Source organism: Callorhinchus milii, unplaced genomic scaffold (assembly GCF_018977255.1).
Source record: "Callorhinchus milii isolate IMCB2004 unplaced genomic scaffold, IMCB_Cmil_1.0 Scaffold4, whole genome shotgun sequence".
Classification (NCBI taxonomy): domain Eukaryota; kingdom Metazoa; phylum Chordata; class Chondrichthyes; order Chimaeriformes; family Callorhinchidae; genus Callorhinchus; species Callorhinchus milii.
Window position 1 is genome coordinate 34,800,150 of NW_024704745.1, and position 20,281 is coordinate 34,820,430.

Here is a 20,281-nt window from a genome sequence, read left to right on the forward strand (position 1 = left end):
ACGTACGACTAGGTTAACAGAGGCATTTAGAGTAAGGAAACTTACCTAAGATTTCACACCTCCTGGGAATCAAACCTGGGTCCTCTTGTTTGCAAATAATAATAATAATCCTTGCATTTGATATAGCGCTTTTCACGTCTTCAAGAAGCAAGCGCACTAACCACTACGCTATGGGACTCCTAAAAGATACCGTAGTTACAGATGATTTACAGCACTGCCTATATCAATAATAAAACCAGTATAGTTTTAAGATTGCATATATAAGTAAAAAAAAGCAAAATCATGAAAGAAAATATGTTTACTCTGTGCTAGCAGCTATTGCAAGGCAGCTTCTAGATCTCATGAGTGATTTTCCCATTAGTACTGGTATGAAATTGAGATACCAGTGCAAATAAATTGAGATAAGTTTCTCCCACAAAATATACAGTCAATTCACTTTACAGTATATTCTGTGAAGCACTTTGAGACGTCTGAAAGATGGGATAAGGCGCTATAGTTCGTGGAGTCCTGTAGCTCAGTGGTTAGAGCACTCGCTTTGCAAGTGAGAGACCGGAGTTCAATTCCAGGCAGAGGGCGAAACCTTGGGCAAGTTTCCTTACTCCACACAGAGCCTAATAATAATCCTCCAAAACCCAAAACAATAAAAATTGGTCATTTTCAATCTACGACTGTTTGTGGGACATTGCTGTGCGCAATTGGCAGCCGCGTTCGCTCACAAATATACAGTCAATTCACTTTACAGTGTGTTCTGTGAAGCGCTTTGGGATGTCCTCCCGACGTGAAAAGCGCTATATCAAATGCAAGGATTATTATTATTATACAATGCAAGGATTGTTGTTGTTATTATTATTATTAAGTAATATGCAAGCAATATCTTGCATGTTGTAAATTGAAATTATAAATTATAGGATAGTATAGAGAATTGTTGACAGGCTGAGAGACAGAAGGGGTGGTGTCTATTTCTGGCAGTATCACCAGGTTGTAAAGGAAAAAAATGGTCTGGCAATCCACTGAGATCCTTTAATCCCTCCTGTGGCAGCAATGAGTGATCTCCATACTCTAATCCAGGAACCTGTGTTTGAGAGTTTGCAGGAGGGGAGGGGAAGCCATTGCAGTGCCACTCTGACTTGGGAGATGTTATTTTATACTTACACTTTACTCCACCGTTACGCTGTTAGAGAGTGAAACTGGAGATGACCAGAGGGCGGGATGGAGACACGGGAGGAGGGGATTGACGTGCAGTGTGTGTGTGACCGGCGCTGAACCTCCACCTGGAGCACTGCTGAGCTGCCATTAGTGCCTTGTCAGGAAGCGGCACCTACACACCCACTCACACACACACACACCCACTCACACACACAGCGGCACCTACACACCCACTCACACACACACCCACTCACACACACACAGACAGCGGCACCTACACACCCACACACCCAGAGGCAGAGCAGCAGCAGAGAGACAGTAACAGACCCTCACAACCACAGAGAGCCACATGGAGACATAGACACACACACACACACACACAGCCTGAAGCAGCAGCAGAGACACAGCAGCACAACACACACACACACACACAGCCCCCACTATGGAGCCGCTACATAAAGAAGAGAAGCGAAATCCCATGGAGACGGCGAATCTCTTCTCTCACATCTTTTTCTGGTAAGTGCCAGTTTATTTTATTAACCCCTCCACCCCCCCACACACTCCCCCCCACACCCCATCCCCCCCCCCCGACACACTCCCCCCCCCCCCCATCCCCCCCCCACACACTCCCCCCCACACACCCCATCCCCCCCCCACACACTCCCCCCCCTCCCCACACCCCATCCCCCCCCCCACACACTCCCCCCCTCCCCACACCCCATCCCCCCCCCACACACTCCCCCCCCACCCCATCCCCCCCCCACACACTCCCCCCCCACACCCCATCCCCCCCCCCGACACACTCCCCCCCCACACCCCATCCCCCCCCCACACACTCCCCCCCCACACCCCATCCCCCCCCCCGACACACTCCCCCCCCCACACCCCATCCCCCCCCACACACTCCCCCCCCACACCCCATCCCCCCCACACACACTCCCCCCCACACCCCATCCCCCCCACACACTCCCCCCCCACACCCCATCCCCCCCACACACACTCCCCCCCACACCCCATCCCCCCCACACACACTCCCCCCCCACACCCCATCCCCCCCCCGACACACTCCCCCCCACACCCCATCCCCCCCCGACACACTCCCCCCCCCCTCCCCACACCCCATCCCCCACACACACACTAACCCTACCCCCCCCCCCCCCCCCCCCCGACACACTCCCCACACACCCCATCCCCCACACACACTAACCCTAACCCCCCCCCCCACACACTCCCCCCCCACCCCATCCCCCACACACAAAACCCCTCCCACAAGCGCTCAACGGGTTGCCCTCACTTCTGCCTCAACTTGAACTAACTCTTGATCCTCAGGGACATGTTCAGAACTTAATTTGCTTAGGGTTTAATTTCCTCTCATCATCACAGACAGAGACACAGACAGGGTGAGGAGCGGTGCCTGTGAGGAATGGCCGGCCGGCCGGCCGATGGCTGCTCGGTCTCCCTCTCTGTGTCTCTCTGTGTGTGTGTGTGTGTGTCTCTGTCTCTGTGTGTGAGCCTCCACCGCTTGTCCTCCCACCTCAACCTTCAAGGCCCTGTCCTTGAGTGGTTTAGGTCGTACCTCTCCCACCGTCTTCACTTTGTTTCCACGAACGGCTTCTCCTCCACCCCCCGCACTGTCTCATGTGGTGTCCCTCAGGGCTCTGTCCTCGGTCCCCTCCTCTTCACCCTCTATATGCTCCCACTGTGGTGACATCATCCGCAGACATGGGGTTAACTTCCACATGTATGCGGATGACACCCAACTCTACCTTTCCTCCTCTACTCTCAACTCCACGACCACCGATGTCCTGACAGCTGCCTGTCCGACATCGAGTCCTGGACGAGAGACAACTTTCTTCAGCTCAACGTGCGAAAAACGAGGCCCTCCTGATTGGCTCACGTCAGCGCCTCCGCACCTCAGGCGCTGACACCATCAGCATCCAAGGCTGCACTCTCCACCTCTCAAAGCCAGTCAGGAACCTCGGCGTTCTGTTCGACCCTGAGCTGTCCTTTCTTCCTCATATCCGCACCACAACTGGCACCGCCTTCCATCACCTCCGGAACATCGCCAGACTACGGCACTACCTCACCCCTCACGCTGCTGAAACTCTGGTTCACGCCTTTATCACCTCAAGGCTGGACTATGGGAACTCTCTCCTCGCCGGCCTTCCCGCCACCTCCCTCCACAAGCTGCAGGTCATTCAGAACTCTGCAGCTCGTGTACTGTCCCGCACCAGGCTTCGGGACCACATCACTCCCACCCTCGCTCGCCTCCACTGGCTCCCCATCCCCCAGAGGATTGATTTCAAGATCCTCATCCTCACCTACAAGGCCATTCACGGCCTTGCTCCCTCCTACCTCTCCAACCTACTATCCCCCACCTACCCGCCCGTACCCTCCGTTCCTCCGGCTCCAGTCTGCTCCACATCCCCCGCCCCAACCGCCCTACCATCGGTGGCCGGGCCTTCAGCCGCTCAGCCCCGAGGCTCTGGAACTCCATCCCCCAGTGCCTTCGCCGCCTCCTCCCTTTCCTCCTTCAAGGCCGGTCTCAAGTCCTTTCTCTTTGACCGAGCCTTCAGCTCCCCTCTCGACTCTCTAGCCCCTCCTCGCTCCCTCCCTTCCCTCCCCTCACCCTGACCATTTCCCCCTTCCTCGCTCCCTCCCTTTCCTCCCCTCACCCTGACCATTTCCCCCCTGACCCAACTGTCCAGCACCTTGGGACGTCCTCCCGACGTGAAAAGTGCTCTATAAATGGAATCTTGTTGTTGTTGTATGTGTGTGTGTCTGTCTCAGTGTCTGTCTGTCTCTTTGTGTGTGTCTGTCTCTGTGTGTGTCTGTCTGTCTGTCTGTCTGTGTGTGTCTGTCTGTGTGTGTGTGTCTGTCTGTGTGTGTGTCTGTCTCTGTGTGTGTGTGTGTCTGTGTCTCTGTGTGTGTCTGTCTGTCTGTGTCTGTCTCTGTGTGTGTGTGTCTGTCTCTGTGTGTGTGTGTCTCTGTGTGTCTGTGTGTGTGTGTTCTCTGTCTCTCTGTGTTTTGGCTGCTGTAGTGATGTCAGTGCAGTTTAACAGCAGACGGGTTTGAGGTGAAGTGAGCAGAGAGAGAAACTCAGGCCCAGACTCACTTCCTGCTGCACTTGACAGGTTGTGTGTGGCCTGAGTCCCCACAGCCTGGCCATAGCCTGCAAACAATGTGCCAACTCCAGAACCCCACATGCACAAAATGCCCTTAATCGCTGACCCGGTTATTGGCAGGGTCATCATATTTGGTCAACCAAAACTCAGGGGACATGTGCATAACAGTATTGAACTCAACACAATTCCTGATGCTGGCTGTCCTGGAGGAGCTTGTTGGGTTAATGGCTCTGAGGAGTGTATCTGTTTTTAAAATGTTACTGTTTTTGCTCAGTTTGTTGCCAACCTCAAGATTGGACAAATTTGGCCAAGGACACAATACCTTATCTGGGGACTGTCCCCAGAAATTGGAGAAGTATGGTCACCCTACTATATGGGTCATGTCAGTAAGAAACTCAAACTGGTCTCCTTCCTGGTTATGGAGGAGAGCTGCTTCCCACAACTCCAATGTACTCTGTTAAAATTCAGTCATATTCTGCATTCAGCCCTCTGCTTAAGAGGTTGCTAATAGGAACTGGAGTAGTACGTATTCATTTTTATTGTTCTGTTAATTTCCTCTGATGCAGGGAAGTGCCATTCATAGCTCCTTTAATGTGCTTTGCTGATTGTACAGAAGAGTGAGCAAGCACCAACATCTAAGCTTTGTTGGGATAAAAAAGTAAATGTGAAACAAAGCAGAAAGCCTGGAAATCCATATCATATCAATTAGCAACCCCCAAGTAAGCAAGATTAACGTTTTGGGCATTGCCTGATACATCAGCCTAATTGATTTCCTGTGAATTTATAGAAAATCCCTCTTGTGTCTATGCATTGTTGTACCTGGTTCACAGCAGAAAACAGTAACCAAATTGATGCATAATCCAGTTTCCATCTTCTGCTATAAAACATAGTTATTCAGCTCTGTTCACTATATTAGCAAACTCATTGATGTAGGTGAAGCATATTTTTCTCTGGTAACTTACTCCATTTTGTCCTTGTGAGCTAATGTATAATGAATGAAATTTTAAAGTATAATGTTATTTTAGAGCTATAATACCATGCTATTTAAAATTGCAATGACATTTATCAATACGCATACAAGGACAAATTCTTTCTAAACTGGGGAGAGTAGCTCTTAGCCACAGATCATTGAATGAGATGCATTGAGCATTCAGGAGACAAAATGACTCAAAGGGAATTTCAAAAGCTTTCCAGGTAATTAAACAGCAACAACAAAATTACATTAAGAGAGCGCCTTTCACGCAGGGAGGACGTCCCAAAGCACTGAACAGTCAGGTGTCGGGGCCTGAGTATGGGGGAGGGGTGTAGTAGAGGTGAGGGAAGGCAGAGAGGTAGGAGGGAGACCAAAGGCACGGTCGAAGAGAAGGGTCTTGAGACCAGCCTTGAAGGATGCGACTGAGGAAGTGAGGCGAAGGGACCGTGGGATGGAGTTCCAGAGTGTGGGGGCAGAGAGGCTGAAAGCCCGGCCACCGATGGTAGGGCGGGTCAGGCGGGAGACATGGAGCAGGCCGGAGTCCGCTGAACGGAGGGAGGGGGCAGGTTGGTAGGGAGTCAGCAGGTCAGAGAGGTAGGAGGGGGCAAGGCCATGGATGGCCTTAAAGGTGAGGATGAGGATCAAACCTCAAAGTAAGACTTGAGAGTTTGCATTTCTGCCACAATTAATTGGAAAGAAAACACAACTGTGCGCAAAACTTTCTGCTTCACCTTCTCACCCTCAGAATCAATCTGGAACAGTTTAATATCATTATCAGTATTGTAGCTGATGCCTGTTGTTTAAATCTGGGAAACTGAATGTATCTCCAGTTTTTTAAAATTTATTCTTCTAGTCTCTCTCCTCTCCTGAAGACAGCAATTCATGCTGAAGAAAGATACCATTGGATGCTGGCAGTTAGGGTCATTTTGACCGGAGAGGTTATCAAATCTGAGCTGGGTACAACCATTCATAGTTTCCTTTAGTGTGTCCTTGGTGAATGTACACAATAGTGAGCATACATCAACATCTGTGCTTTGTTATGATAAAAAGAATTGTAACAATAAATATTCCAGCAGAGATCATTGAGCAACAATATGGAGTGGAAAAATCCACTTCCCACTTATGTAAAAGAGGGGTGACCCTGGCATTTCAGCAGTAACATATTGTATTAGGAACACACTATACTTACATATATATATTGTTAGGGTATCAGACTCATTTGTAACTGAGCCTGCAACCAGAAAATAAGTTCAATCTTGACAAACCAAAATGGTGGATTTCAACAGTTTATTAAGCATACAAATAATGTTGGTTATACAGAATTAATGCAATATAAAATAACAGAGCAATACTATCAGTCCTTATGCAGTCTGCCCTGGAGAGATCTCTAAAGACCACCCCTTTGCCCAACCTTATTTTTAAAAATTTATTTGTCTGCCTTATTTGGGTTGTTTCTCACTATTCTAGTGCTTAATCACTTATCTAAAAGTACAGAAAGAGGAGGCCAATTAGGGCTCCTCCTGGTTTAAACCAGTTTGTCTGGCATTTGGCTCCCTTGGAGTTAAACTGTGCCGACCACTGCAGTTTGTGTTACTTGTAAGAAATATATACATTCTAACAATATGCACTATGCTAAGCATACTAACTGAGGGGTTTGATACATGATTAAACCTGGTTGTGACAGGTAAACACAAGAGTCCTTGCAACCCCTGTGTACCACCACCTTGTAGGACAAAAAGTGAAAACCATACAAAGTCCATCTTGCTGGATTTCACTCTAAACAGAATCATTGTAGAATTATTTGAAGTCCATCTTGAACCTTTCTGTCGTCATCTTCACCACCAGGTGAATGGGGTTATGTCGAACACCACGCCCTCCCTTGGGGACTTTTTGCTTGCCGTACACATTTAACTTTTTTAGTTGAACATGTACAGCAAGCAGAAAGTTCAGGTAAACAGTGATGAGAGACCTGAGTTCAATTCCAGGCAGGGCGAAACCTTGGGCAAGTTTCCTTACTCCACACAGAGCCTAATAATAATCCCTCCAAAAAAACAAAACAATAATAAGTTGGTCATTTTCAATCCACGACTGTTTGTGGGACATTGCTGTGCGCAATTGGCTGCCGCGTTCGCCCACAAATATACAGTCAATTCACTTTACAGTATATTCTGTGAAGCGCTTTGGGACGTCCTCCCGACGTGAAAAGCGCTATATCAAATGCAAGGATTATTATTATTATTATATGTTTACCTCTTATAATGAGGATTTTAATTGTTTTAGGATTGAGAACCTTCACAACTGTGGAGTTTGTGGAAACTCAATGTTGTCCTCCAGACAACCATGCTGCCCTCTTTAAATTCACACTCTTGCACAGAATGAGTTTTAGCATTATAATCCTGAATTATATCATCCATTGTTTGAGTAAAGTCTTGCAACTGAGACGTGCTAATATGAGACAGAGGCTGAGTAACTGGAGTTGTCATGTGTCTTCTGTGAAACAAGTATTAGGGAGATAGCCCAGGCCTATCGTGGAGGGTTCGGTTATTCACCCTCATCAGCATCCTCATCTCTTTCCATGCTTTCTACAAGCCTTTTTTAAGGCACCTTTAATTATGCTATTAACACTTTCCACCTTTCCAGAGGTCTCTGGGTGGCATGGTACATGTAAATTGTGTTGCATCCCAAAATTTTTGGCGCCATTTTGTATAATGTCAGTAAAATAACTGCCCCTGTCCGATTACAATATCTGCATGACTCCATTATTATCAGCTCCTCAGTAATTATATGAAGTGCAGTACCTGCTGTACACGTTTTACAGATGTAAGCAACAGTAAAACTGGTCTTGTGATCCATGAAAACGAGGATGTACCGATTACCCCTGGCACTTTTAGGTAAGGGTCCGACAAAGTCTAAATAGACACTTTCAATAGGTTAATGTTTCCAACGCACACGTTAAACATTGGAAAATATAATTATTAAAGACAGACAGGTTATGTAAATGAGGGGTGACTGTGACACTGGTCATTATAATTCAGTACCACTGCTATATTTGCCTGCTTAAAGCGCTCTGGGATGCCGTCCGGCGTGGAGGGCACTATATAAATCCAAGTTGTTGTTATTGTCTTATTTTGGTAGCTGGATGTCTGACATACGCAGAAATGTATCACCATGCTTAATATTCAAACCAGCCTGAGCATTGCATGTATATATTCTGGAATGGAATTTACACTCTGTCCTTGGAGAGGCACACCCGGATTGCCTTATCCCATAGCGTATTTGGCACAGGTTGGGAAGAGCCATGGGTTGGTGACCACAGAGTATGTTGGGGTACTCCTGGAATTTTACCAGCAAAAACAGCATAGATTGTCTTAAAGAGCATTCTCTGACAAGCTTCCTGCAGCTCATGGAGCTGGCACCAGACCTATTTGATAGGGCTTTGGCTTGCAAGGTTTCTGAAGTACTTCCTTTTACTTCGCCACTTCCCTCCCCTATCCCCACCCACAGGAGGATGGACGTTAGTTGGTCATTTGACATCTGGTGACTACAGATTTGAGTCTTCATGAGATGGATAGCAAGTGCCAGAAACTCACTATGAGCTTCCTGCTGAATGCATAACTCAGCATAAATTATGCGAGTTGAGCTGTCATGCTCACAAGGAAGCTTGCAGGGAGTTTCTGGTATCACCGAGGAAGCTAGATATTAAATAAAAATCTTCTCTGAGTACATGTAATAAAACCTCTCCAGTTGCAAAACACGAAAGAGCAGAAGGGCTAGGAATATTCAGCTTTTCTTCTGATTAAACCAACTCACACTAGGACCTAGATGAATTTATAAGGAATATAGTGAAACTGATCATAAAGAGGAACAGGAATCGGTCATTTAGTTTGACAAGCCTGTCCCACCACTACGTCTAGGTACTGAGCCCCTTTCAAAAAACATTGCTATACTGCTGTGGTATGATAACAGCTTCATTTTACAAATGTTTGGTCAATTTCAGTGTCTCGAGGAGGCTGGATATTATTTTAAATAGTTTGATGTTTGGATTCAATAGGAGCAGTTAAGTTTATATTAAAAATGTATTTGGGAAGAGATGCATCAAAATGTTTCTTTAAGTTTCCAGGAACTTTTCATTTTGCATCATTTTTTATATTGCACCTCTTGTCGGAGAAGACATTTTCTGACAGACACTAAAGTAGGTTTCATCATTGTTTGGGTTTCTTGAAACTTTATCTGTGGTTCTAAACTGCTGATAGTCAGTTTTTCTTACTGTAAAGCACAATTGATTACTAATCATAAGCAGTGTAGTTCCATGAAGGAGAGCATTGTTTAAAGTAGTCAAGATGTTTTGAGTGATACTAAAAAAATTATACACAAGTCTTTCTTTCAACTTCAGCAGAAATTGAACTGTTGTGCTCTGACACATCCTTTGTCAAGAGCTCTATATAAATCAAACAATATGTTTGCAAGTTTGCAACTTCTATTAATATATTGCCTTTTGTGACAGAACATCTCACAGTACTTCACACAGTTGACTGAGCCTGAGATCGGGGGTGGAAGATTTGGTTTGGCTCACTCTTATTTGGGATTTCTCTGAAAATCGATCCAAATTCAGTAGTGTATCGGTAGGATCCACGTTCTTTCCTCTTTACCTGATAACACTGCTCCCCCTCTCTTCTGAGATTGCATATCACCACAAGTCCCAGTGTATAAATGATACATAAAATGCTGATTTGACAATGATGTACATTGCTATGATTAGTATTGGACTGTTGACCTTAGTCCAACTTTCTTTTCTGTGCAAAATAATCTATTTTGTAAATACAATCTACTTTATTTACAAAATAAATTAGGAACTTTATAGGAATCTAACATTAAAGAGGCGGCAGATCCTGTGAAAATTCACATCTCTCTGGGCTGAGTGTTTCAAGCTTTCAACTCAAATTTTGTGGTTCTGAAACAGATTTATTTTAAGTGTTAAGGTTAATATTACACTAAGAAAACTACTCAACGACAAATTACATTTGTATAGCGCCTTTCACAGCAGGAGGATGACCCAAGACCCAAGACAGTCAGGGATCCGCACCTGAGTTGGTGATTGAGATCAGGAGCGGTGGAGGGAGGACGGGGTAAGAGGGTGATCGAAGGCACGGTCGAAGAGGAGGGTCTTGAGATGGGTCTTGAAGGAGGCAAGGGAGGGGGCGAGGCGGGAGTTCTGTGGGATGGCGTTCCAGAGTGTGGGGGCAAAGAGGCTGTAGGCCTGCCTGCCAATATTGAGGCGGGGAACCTGAAGCAGGTCGGAGCCTGCTGAACAGAGGGAGTGGACAGGTTGGTGGGGGTTAGGAGGTCACAGATAGGGGGGAGCAAGTCCAGTTGGGTTTTGAAGGTGAGGACCAGGATCTTAAACTGTAACCTCTGTGTGATGGGAAGCCAGTGGAGCTGGGCGAGGATGGGGGTGATAGGGTCGCGGAGCCTGGTGCGGGAAAGGACACAGACTGGAGAGTTCTGGATGATATGCAGCTTCTGGAGGGAGGAGTTGGGGAGGCTGACAATCGAGGAGTATTATTACAATAATGTGAATTATACAACAGAAATAAACACTCTGAAAATATTACCGGAAGGCACTTGACTTTATCCGTTACTCTAGCATTTGATTCCTTGGGTTTAGGTCAAATCTTCCTGCCTCTCTTAAGTGCTCATTATTCACGCTTGAGCCTTGATGGTTAAGTGTTTGATGACACTGCCAAGCCGAAGTTTGTCTTTACTGTACATGCTGTGGTGGTGTGTGGATTCCCGTTTGATTTTCCTCTCTCTAGCCTAATAAACATCATTATATGTCATTCTATACAATCTGCACCTTTCCAATCTTTATAGCAACGGGGAGCCATACTTTAATCATTTCAAATATTATTTAATTTTTATTATCCCCAGGGTCTTATTTTACTTTTACTACTTCGGCTTTTGTATTATTTCATGTTTTTTAAATTTTCTATTTTGATATTCACTTGATCTTTATTTTTAAACTTTTTAACTATTAATCGTATGCATTTAGTAGTATGTTCAAGGATCTAGTGTCTGTTCCAGAATTGGGAACACGTTGATACATTTGGACTCATTGAATGGCACCTTTTCCACCTAATTAAGTTTCAGAATTTTACAGATTAATTTATGACTGTAGGATTGTACAGGATCAGAAGCGATCATTTCAGTTCATCTGGAAAGTCCTACTAAAGTTTTTAAAAAAATTCACCATACTTCCATCATAATGATTGACATGGTAAAAACATAGAAAGAACTAGGTCAATCTTGTGACATGACATTGAGTGGCCTGCTTCTTTAACAAAGCAAGAATATTTGCTTCCCAAATAGAATAAAGCCCTACATCAGGTCTTGATGTGGGCCTTCTAATCTAGAGCCTAGGCTGACATTTCAGGAAAGCGCTGCATTTTCAGAGGTGCGAGCATTGGGATGAGACATGAAGCCATCAGGTATTCAGGTGAATGTTAAAGGTCTAATTACTCTCTTCAAAAGGGAGAGTTTGTGGAGTCCTGTGGCTCAGTGGTTAGAGCACTCGCTTTGCAAGCGAGAGACCTGAGTTCAATTCCAGGCAGGGCGAAACCTTGGGCAAGTTTCCTTACTCCACACGCCTAATAATAATCCCTCCAAAAACCAAAAACAATAATAAATTGGTCATTTTCAATCCATGACTGTTTGTGGGACATTGCTGTGCGCAATTGGCTGCCGCGTTTGCCCACAAATATACAGTCAATTCACTTTACAGTGTGTTCTGTGAAGCGCTTTGGGACGTCCTCCTGACGTGAAAAGCGCTATATCAAATGCAAGGATTATTATTATATTATTATTATTATAGAGTTTCTTCTGGTGTGCTGGCCAACAATCCCCTAGACAAATTTGCAATTTACTTTATGGCTGTCTTTGGAACCTTGAATGCAAATGACTGCATCCTACTAAAAGAATCACCTCACTTGACAACAATTACTCTTGTTTTTGCCATATCAAATGCAAGGACTATTTAAAGCAATTTGCTTTAGTGGCACTCACTCTGTTGGGCCCCTGCTGTTGGTCAGTTGTGTAGCCACACCTCAACCTGAAAGAAAATTCAATTAAATTCTGTAGAATAGTTTTTGGAAAAAGGCCTCTCCTAACATGCCTGGTCCATTACAGTTACTTGTATAAGATCATTGCCTGGGACAATAGAGGGGCCCCTGTTTCTTTTTACCATTATTGTTCTGCTCCAGTCACTCTCTGGTGGATTGAGGGCCAGTTTCATTTAAAAGAAAGTATTTCTTTCTGTAATTATTTGTCTTTCTATTTATAATGCCACGTGGAACTACACCAAAATAACATTCAAAATTGATTCGCTAATAAAGCGTGAACAGTGAAATAAATGGTTATATGTATGTAAATATGAATTTGAAACAGCAGTGGTAATAGTTACAGAAGCACCACATTGTCTTTCTGCTTTGATTTCTTTGTATCGATATCCTGGCTCACCACCAACTCCGACAATCTTACAATCTTCTGTAGCCTATTAGTGTTAAAAGGTTGAGAGCAAGCTCTTGCCCTCCTGCTCCCCCTCGTCTGCCCACTGCTGGCAGACACTATTAACCAGTCTCTCTCATCAGGATTAGTCCCATTCGCCCTCAAAACTGTGGTCATCAGACCCCTCCTTAAAAAACCTACCCTCGATCCCTCCAACATCGGCCACTACCGCCCTATCTCAAACCTGTACTTCCTTGTCGAAGCTCTGGAGTACGTTGCTGCTAACCAACTTCACACAAACCTCTCCCTCCACACCCGATTCCTCGTCTGTCTGGACCTCTCAGCTGCGTTCGACACGGTCGATCACGCCATCCTCCTCCACCGACTGTCCTCCATCATCCACTTCAGTGGGACCGCTCTCGCTTGGTTCGAATCCTACCTTACGAACAGCCAGCACCTCATTTCTGCAAATGATTTCTTCTTGGATCCACCCGGTCACCTGCGGGGTACCCCAAAGATCCATCCTTGACCCCCTTCTCTTCCTCATCTATATGCTCCTTCTCAATGATGTCATCCGCAGACATGGGGTTAACTTCCCAATGGATGCTGATGACACTCAACTCTACTTTTCTACTCTACCAGCTGCCTCCGCTCTACTGGGTCTGGCCTCCTCTGCATCCCCCGAATCCTCAGTTCCACCATCAGCGTCCGTGCCTTCAGCCACTATGCCCCAAAACTTTGGAACTCCCTCCCTCAACCCCTTCGCCTCGACCCTCCTTCCCCATCTTCAGGTCACACCTATGGTCTCCTTCCCCCTTCCCCTGCTCGGCCTCGGGCTCCTCCATTGTTAACCGCTCTGAGATGCCGCCTGGTGTGGAGGGCGCTATATAAATGCAAGCTGTTGTTGTTGTTATCTGCCTTTGGTTATCAGCAGAACTTACAGTATTGTACATTATGTCTATTATTTCCTCATTGACATATTTGCTTCAATAAAGAATGACGATCACTTTTAAAAGTTGGCCTGTTTTGCAGCTGGAGTTAAAGTGCGCTGGGAAGGTCCAGTATTTGGTATCTATAAGTGTTGCCAACTCTGCTTTGAAGTTTCAACTGATTGCAGTGTTTGGAATTTCTGCCTTTTTTTCTTTGGTTTCTCCCGATATTGTTGAAATGCTTGTTCTGAGCACGTCCAGTCTTCTGGGTGGTACCATCCCGCTTAGTTGTCTGAGTGTCAATGACACAGTTGATCCACTTCCTTCCTGTTTTACATCTCAGTGCAGGCCCATCTGAAAAATGTTCTTATATTTTTACTTTGTTCCTGCCTTGTTTAACATTGCCATTTCTCCCACTCCGCCTCCCTCCCACTTGTATCAAAATATCTCAATACACTTCACACAATTTACTGTAAAATGTAGTGTAATAATAATCCCACTCTTTCTTCCCTTTTATCATCCTCAATTACAATAGCACCATAAAATTAATTTGGAATTACTATCTTTCAGTACTTACAGTGAAAACGTATTCATTTTAGTTTTTTCAATGATTTTTTTATCAATAAACAAGCACTAAAAAATAAATAATTGGAATAGTAAAACATTCTAGTGCAGATCAATATGTAATATTTATTGATCTGATAAACCCGTTAGTTTGTCTACACATAAACAGGCATTATGCTCTACGGTAAATTCTGTAAAGTGCATTGAGATGTTTTGACAGTGTGATAACCCATTGTACCAATGCAGTATTATTTATTATAAATAAACAAACAAATATAAAGCATTGTATCAAATGCAGGATTATCATAAATAAAGAAACAAATACATCAATGTTTACTTTTTTTAGAAATGCGCACTAATAATGTTACTTGTGTGTGTATTTAATAAAATAATAATAATCCTTGCATTTGATATAGCGCTTTTCACGTCGGGAGGACGTCCCAAAGCGCTTCACAGAATACACTGTAAAGTGAAGTGACTGTATATTTGTGGGCGAACGCGGCAGCCAATTGCGCACAGCAATGTCCCACAGACAGTCGTGGATTGAAAATGACCAATTAATTATTGGTTTTGGAGGGATTATTATTAGGCGTGTGGAGTAAGGAAACCTGTCCAAGGTTTCGCCCTGCCTGGAATTTGCTGTTTGTAATGTAAATGCTATAAATGATGTGTTAATATTTGTCATTGATTTTGTACAGTTGCTTAAATATAATCTATAATGTTTGATATGGAGTGAATACAATTAGTTTGCATATGTTTACATTATAGGTGAAATGTGTATGATTATTTCTCAATTGTCTTTACAATTCAATTTGGCTGAATAGTTTTAATCGTGGATGTTTAACCACATTTTATACCAAATTGGATGTACTGCAGGCAATGTGAAAAATACAGTTTACAGTGAAATATCTATACTTCCTGGCTGTAAATGGACTGAATATTATCCGTGATAGAACAAATATTGTACAACCCAACCATTTATGCTACTCTAAGACAGGGTTCTGGGGATATGAGCATTCAGAGAGTGAAAAATTGATGCTAGACACCTCATTTTGGTGTTGGTTAATTGAAGATAAGGACTCATATATTCCTACTTGGTGGGAAGTCGATCTTTGATTTTAAATATTTCAATAACAATTGTACTTTGAAGTTCTTGATTCAATCAGCATTTCTGCATATTTTGCTGTATTTTTACATTCAGTTAGCTTTTCCACTCATTTTGTTTTATTTTACCTTGTGTGAGTATCATTGAGTTTTTTTTACATTTGGGGATTGAGAGTAAAGGAAGTACCAAACCTTTTGTTTTAACCATGAGAGGCTGAGTGACCACATCCTATGACCCAATGGTGACTACTCTTCAGAATTTTGATTTGTTAGTATGTTCATTTGAATTAAACGTTTGTGGGTTCATAGCATAGGATGACATTCCAGCTCAGTGCTGGGGCAGCGCTGCATTGTTGGTGGTGCCATCCTTTGTATCTGACTTTAAACTGAGGTTCAGTTAGCAGGGGAGAGGCTTCCTCCAGCCCTTTTGCGAAGTCCAGGACCAAACAGTCAGATAGTTTTGTGACAAACACAAGAAGTGGCTGCAGGAAGCGAGGATTTTGGCCTAAACTGACCTGTCACTTAGCTCCCTGGAGGCAGAGTCTGCTTCACAGTGGGAACAGCTGTTTGCCAAAGCTGAGTAAGCCTAGTACGCGGCATTGGACTTGCACCTCGGCTGGCACATTGCAAGCTGTCCTGTAAAGGTCCTCCCACCACGCTGAAGGCAGGTGTTTGAAGATTGCATTTAACGCTTTATACTTAATACTATTACATTTAAGAGAAAACTCCAGGATCAAACAGACATTACTGATGGGTTTATAAAATGGATTTCAATAATGATCCCTCTTTAATAATAATAATCCTTGCATTTGATATAGTGCCTTATCAAGTCTTTGAGACGTCTCAAAGTGCTTCACAGATATACTGTGAAGTAAATTGACTGTGTCTTTTGTAGATGAATCTGCCTATAGTGCACTTGCGCCAGGTTCCCAGGAGCTTTCCTTTCATGTTTGATTCTAGTCAAACTGATTTGACACCATCTGCCAAACCAGGGAGGTGGATCTGTCATTAAATTGCAGTTCCATTAATGTATTATAACATAACATGTAGGAGCAGGAGTAGGCCATTCGGCCCTTCGAGCCTGCCCCGCCATTCAATCATGGCTGATCTTCTAATCTAACTCCAGCTAATAACCTGACCCTGCCTTATCCCCATATCCCTTAATCCCTTTTGCAATAAGAAATCTATCTCAGTCTTGAGTATGTCAAGGACTGAGTGCCAGCAGCCCTTTGAGATAGTGAGTTCCATACATTCACCACCCTTTGAGTGAAGTTCTTCCTCAACTCAGTGCGAAAGGCCTGGCCTCTGATTTTAAGGTTTCTATAAGATCCCCTCTAATTCTTCTATATTCTGGAGGATATAGGCCCAAATTGGTCAGCCTATCCTCGTAACTCATCCCCTTCATCCCTGGCACTAACCAAGTAAATCTACGCTGCACCCCCTCCAAGGCAAGTACATCCTTCCTTAAATAAGGAGACCAAAACTGCACACAGTATTCCAGGTGTGGTCTCACCAGGGCCCTATACAGTTGCAGCAAGACTTCCCTACTCTTATACTCTAATCCTTTCATAATGAATGCTAACATACCGTTCGTCTTCCTAATTGCTGCTGCAGCTGCAGACTAACTTCCTGTGATTGGTGTACAAGGACACCCGAGTCCCTCTGGACACTAACACATTCCAATCTCTCCCCTTCTAAAAAATAACCCGCTCTACTGTTTTTGCTACCGAGGTGGGTGACTTTGCACTTCCCTACATTATACTTCATCTGCCACCTACCTGCCCAATCACCTAACCTATCTATGTCGTGCTGCATTTTTTTTAATGACGTGTTTTTTAATAAGTGGCACTGAACTTCAGATCACTGGATTAATGGGTCATGTGAATGAATTGGAATGTAGCTGAAATAAAGGAAAGTCTAATCCTATTCATTCATTGGATTACGAACTTAATTACCATGTTGCTTCACTGTTGCTCATTGTTTTATATTCAGTTAAAAATAATTTAAACTTCTGCTCACATTTTTTAGGTTTGCTTTACAATATTCAATATTTTAGGTCCTGCCTCCTATTTTCATTGTACCTAAATCAAGAGTCAACCTTTACGATGTGTGCTCAGCGCTTCACCAACCATGAAGTATTTTGTTTGCATCCACAACACAATGTCAATAAGGTTTCAGGTGCAAATAGTCTCCTGTGCATTGAGTTTGTTGTCAACAGCTTCCAGTCAAACATTTGTTTGGCCTATCCAGTGGGAACGCAAAGCAAACTTTTAACAAGAATAACATGTTTTTTTTGCTAATTGAATTGTTATGGCAACATTAATATACCCTCTTCAATTCAAGGAAACAAATGTTCTTGAACCAGAAGATGGAAGCAATGCAAAGTATTGCTGTCTCAATTGTTCCTGATGGGCTATTAGTAAGCAATGAAAGAGTTGGGGGGATATATTACATGAAAATTGAGCGCAATAGATAAACTAATCCAATTGAGGAGGATTGAGTTCCAAAGGGTGAGGGCAGAAAGGCTGAAGACCCGACCTCCGATGGTGGGCGGGCCGAGGGCTCATGCAGCAGGGCAAAACCCACTGAGCGGATGGAGTGGACAGGTTGATAAGGGGTTAGCAGGACACAGAGGTAGGAAAGGGCAAGTCCATGGAGGGCCTTGAAGTTGAGGATTTTGAACTTGATCCTCTGAGGAATGGGGAGCCAGTGGAGCCATGCGAGAGTAGGTGTGATGGGGTCATGGAGTCTCGTGCGGGAGAGGACATGAGTTGCAGAGTTCTGGATGATCTGCAGCTTGTGCAGGGAAGAGTTGAGAAGCCTGGCAAACAGGGAGTTGGCATAGTCGAGACTAGATATGAATGAGGGTTTTGATAGCCTGAAGGTAAGAATATGATATGGGAGAAGCAGTTTGCGACATGGAGTGTTTTAATCTAATTTAATTAATGGAGCTACTTCAGACTGCTGGGAGCTTATCCACAGAGTATCAATTAGCTTTGTTGTGTACTTTGCTTTCCTTGCGTCAAGTTGCTCTGAAAGTGTTTAGGGGTTCAATCAGAATAAACTGACTTTCTACATTGTATAATACTGAATGAAGTGTCGAGTGTAAAAATTGTAATCTGGTACATTCAATTGGGCCTAGGGCCGTTTTGTTTTTCAATTGAGCCTCAGTTTTTTAATTTAATTGATAGAACAAGTGATAGAACTGATGTGAAATTCAGTTTACTAAATGTTACAGAGTAAAACATTGTAGAATTTCTAAAGTGTATGAATTTATGGCAAGCAGATCTTGGTTTAAACCTAAGCAAAAAGAAATGTACACTGTATTTAAGTGCACTCGCCTGAAACCTTTTGTTCGTGCCCACATCTCTCATTTTGTGACCATTCATGCATCGGATGAGACATTAAACCAAGTCCCATTTACCTGTTCAGGAAGACATTGAAAATCCCATGGCATTATTCAAAAAAAGAAGGGGCCTTCTCCCAGTGTCCTAATCAACAACCCTTCAAATAAAAGGCAAATTACTGCAGATGCTGGAAATCTGATATAAAACCAGAGGTTGCTGAGAACACTCAGCAGGTCAGGCAGCACCTATGGAGAGAGGAAAGTGAGATAACGTTTCAAGTCAATGACCTTTTGTCTGGGGGTTTTTGAGCAGGAGGCAAGTGTTTTATAGGTTGGCATAATGGGAGTGCAGGATTGGGTTGATGGATGGGCTTGATGGTACAATGGGACCGCGTATTCACGTGTTAGAACTTGAACTAATGGCACAAAATCACAACTTTAACAAACTGTAGCCACAACATTTGGACTGATAGATCACAACTATCTTACAGCCTCAATAATAACCAATCCAGTTCTCTCATTTCCTGGAAATGTAAGAATCTCTTCCAAAGCAAAAAAGGCGGTTGATAATATTTGGTCTGTACCAACATCTTCTGCTGGGTGATTCAAATTGGGAACATAGTTTGGGAGCAAAACAAAATTTTTACGAAGTTGTTCGGACATCACTACACAGTAAAACAAAATTAATTGTTCATAAGATTGACTTTTATAAGAAAGTGTCATGTGAGAAATTGCCTCAGTTGGTCACTTTCCCAATAATGTCCTGGCATATAAGTGGTGGCAAGTATTTTGCCTTTATGGAGGTCTTTGCAATGTTGGTAATTTATTAATGTATTTAATTTCCACTTGTGTACAGCCAAGGTAATCGAAGGGAGAGATTTGCAAAGATTAAGAACTACTTGAAAATACCCTGTAATTAGAATACATTAGAATAAACAGCACAGAAACAGGCCATTTGGCCCAACTGGTCTGTGCCAGTGTTTATGCTCCACATGAGCCTCCTCCTGTCCTTCCTTAACTAATCCTTCAAGCATAACCTTCTATTCCTTTCTCCCTCTTGTACCTATCTAGCTTTCCCTTAAATGCATCTGTGCTATTTGCCTCTACAACTCCTTGTGGTAGCATGTTCCACATTCCCACTACTTTCTATAAAGAAATTTCTTCTAACTTCCCTAATTGATCTATTTGTGACTATGTTATATTGCCGGCCCCTGGTTTTGGTCTCACCCACCAGTGGAAACATCTTCCCTATGTCTACCTTTCATAATTGTAAAGACCTCTATCAGGTCACCCCTTACCCTCCTCTTTTCAAGAGAAAACAGTCCAAGCTGTTCAGCCTTTCCTGATAGGTATAGCCTCACAGTTCTGGGATCATCCTTGTGAATCTCCTTTGTACCCTCTCCAGTGCCTCTACATCCCTTCTATAATGTGGGGACCAGAACTGCACACAGTATTCTAAGTGTGGTCCAACCAAGGGTCTATAGAGGTTTACCATAACTTCCCTGCTTTTCAGTTCTATCCCTCTAGAAATGAACCCCAGTGCCTGTTTTGCATTTTTTATGGCCTTATTAACCTTCATTGCTACTTTTAGTGA

General features: G+C 43.8%; 1 protein-coding gene across 1 annotated transcript in view; it reads left to right on the forward strand.

The window, feature by feature from the left end:
- The first annotated feature begins 1,414 nt into the window (after positions 1 to 1,414).
- The window catches only part of abcc4 (ATP-binding cassette, sub-family C (CFTR/MRP), member 4), a 107,131-nt gene continuing 88,264 nt past the window's right edge, over positions 1,415 to 20,281 (forward strand). Inside the window, exon 1 of the mRNA XM_007890786.2 lies at positions 1,415 to 1,662. Within this exon, the coding sequence (XP_007888977.1) occupies positions 1,589 to 1,662 (74 nt within the window). The 5' untranslated portion in view covers positions 1,415 to 1,588. The remainder of the gene's footprint in view (positions 1,663 to 20,281) is intronic.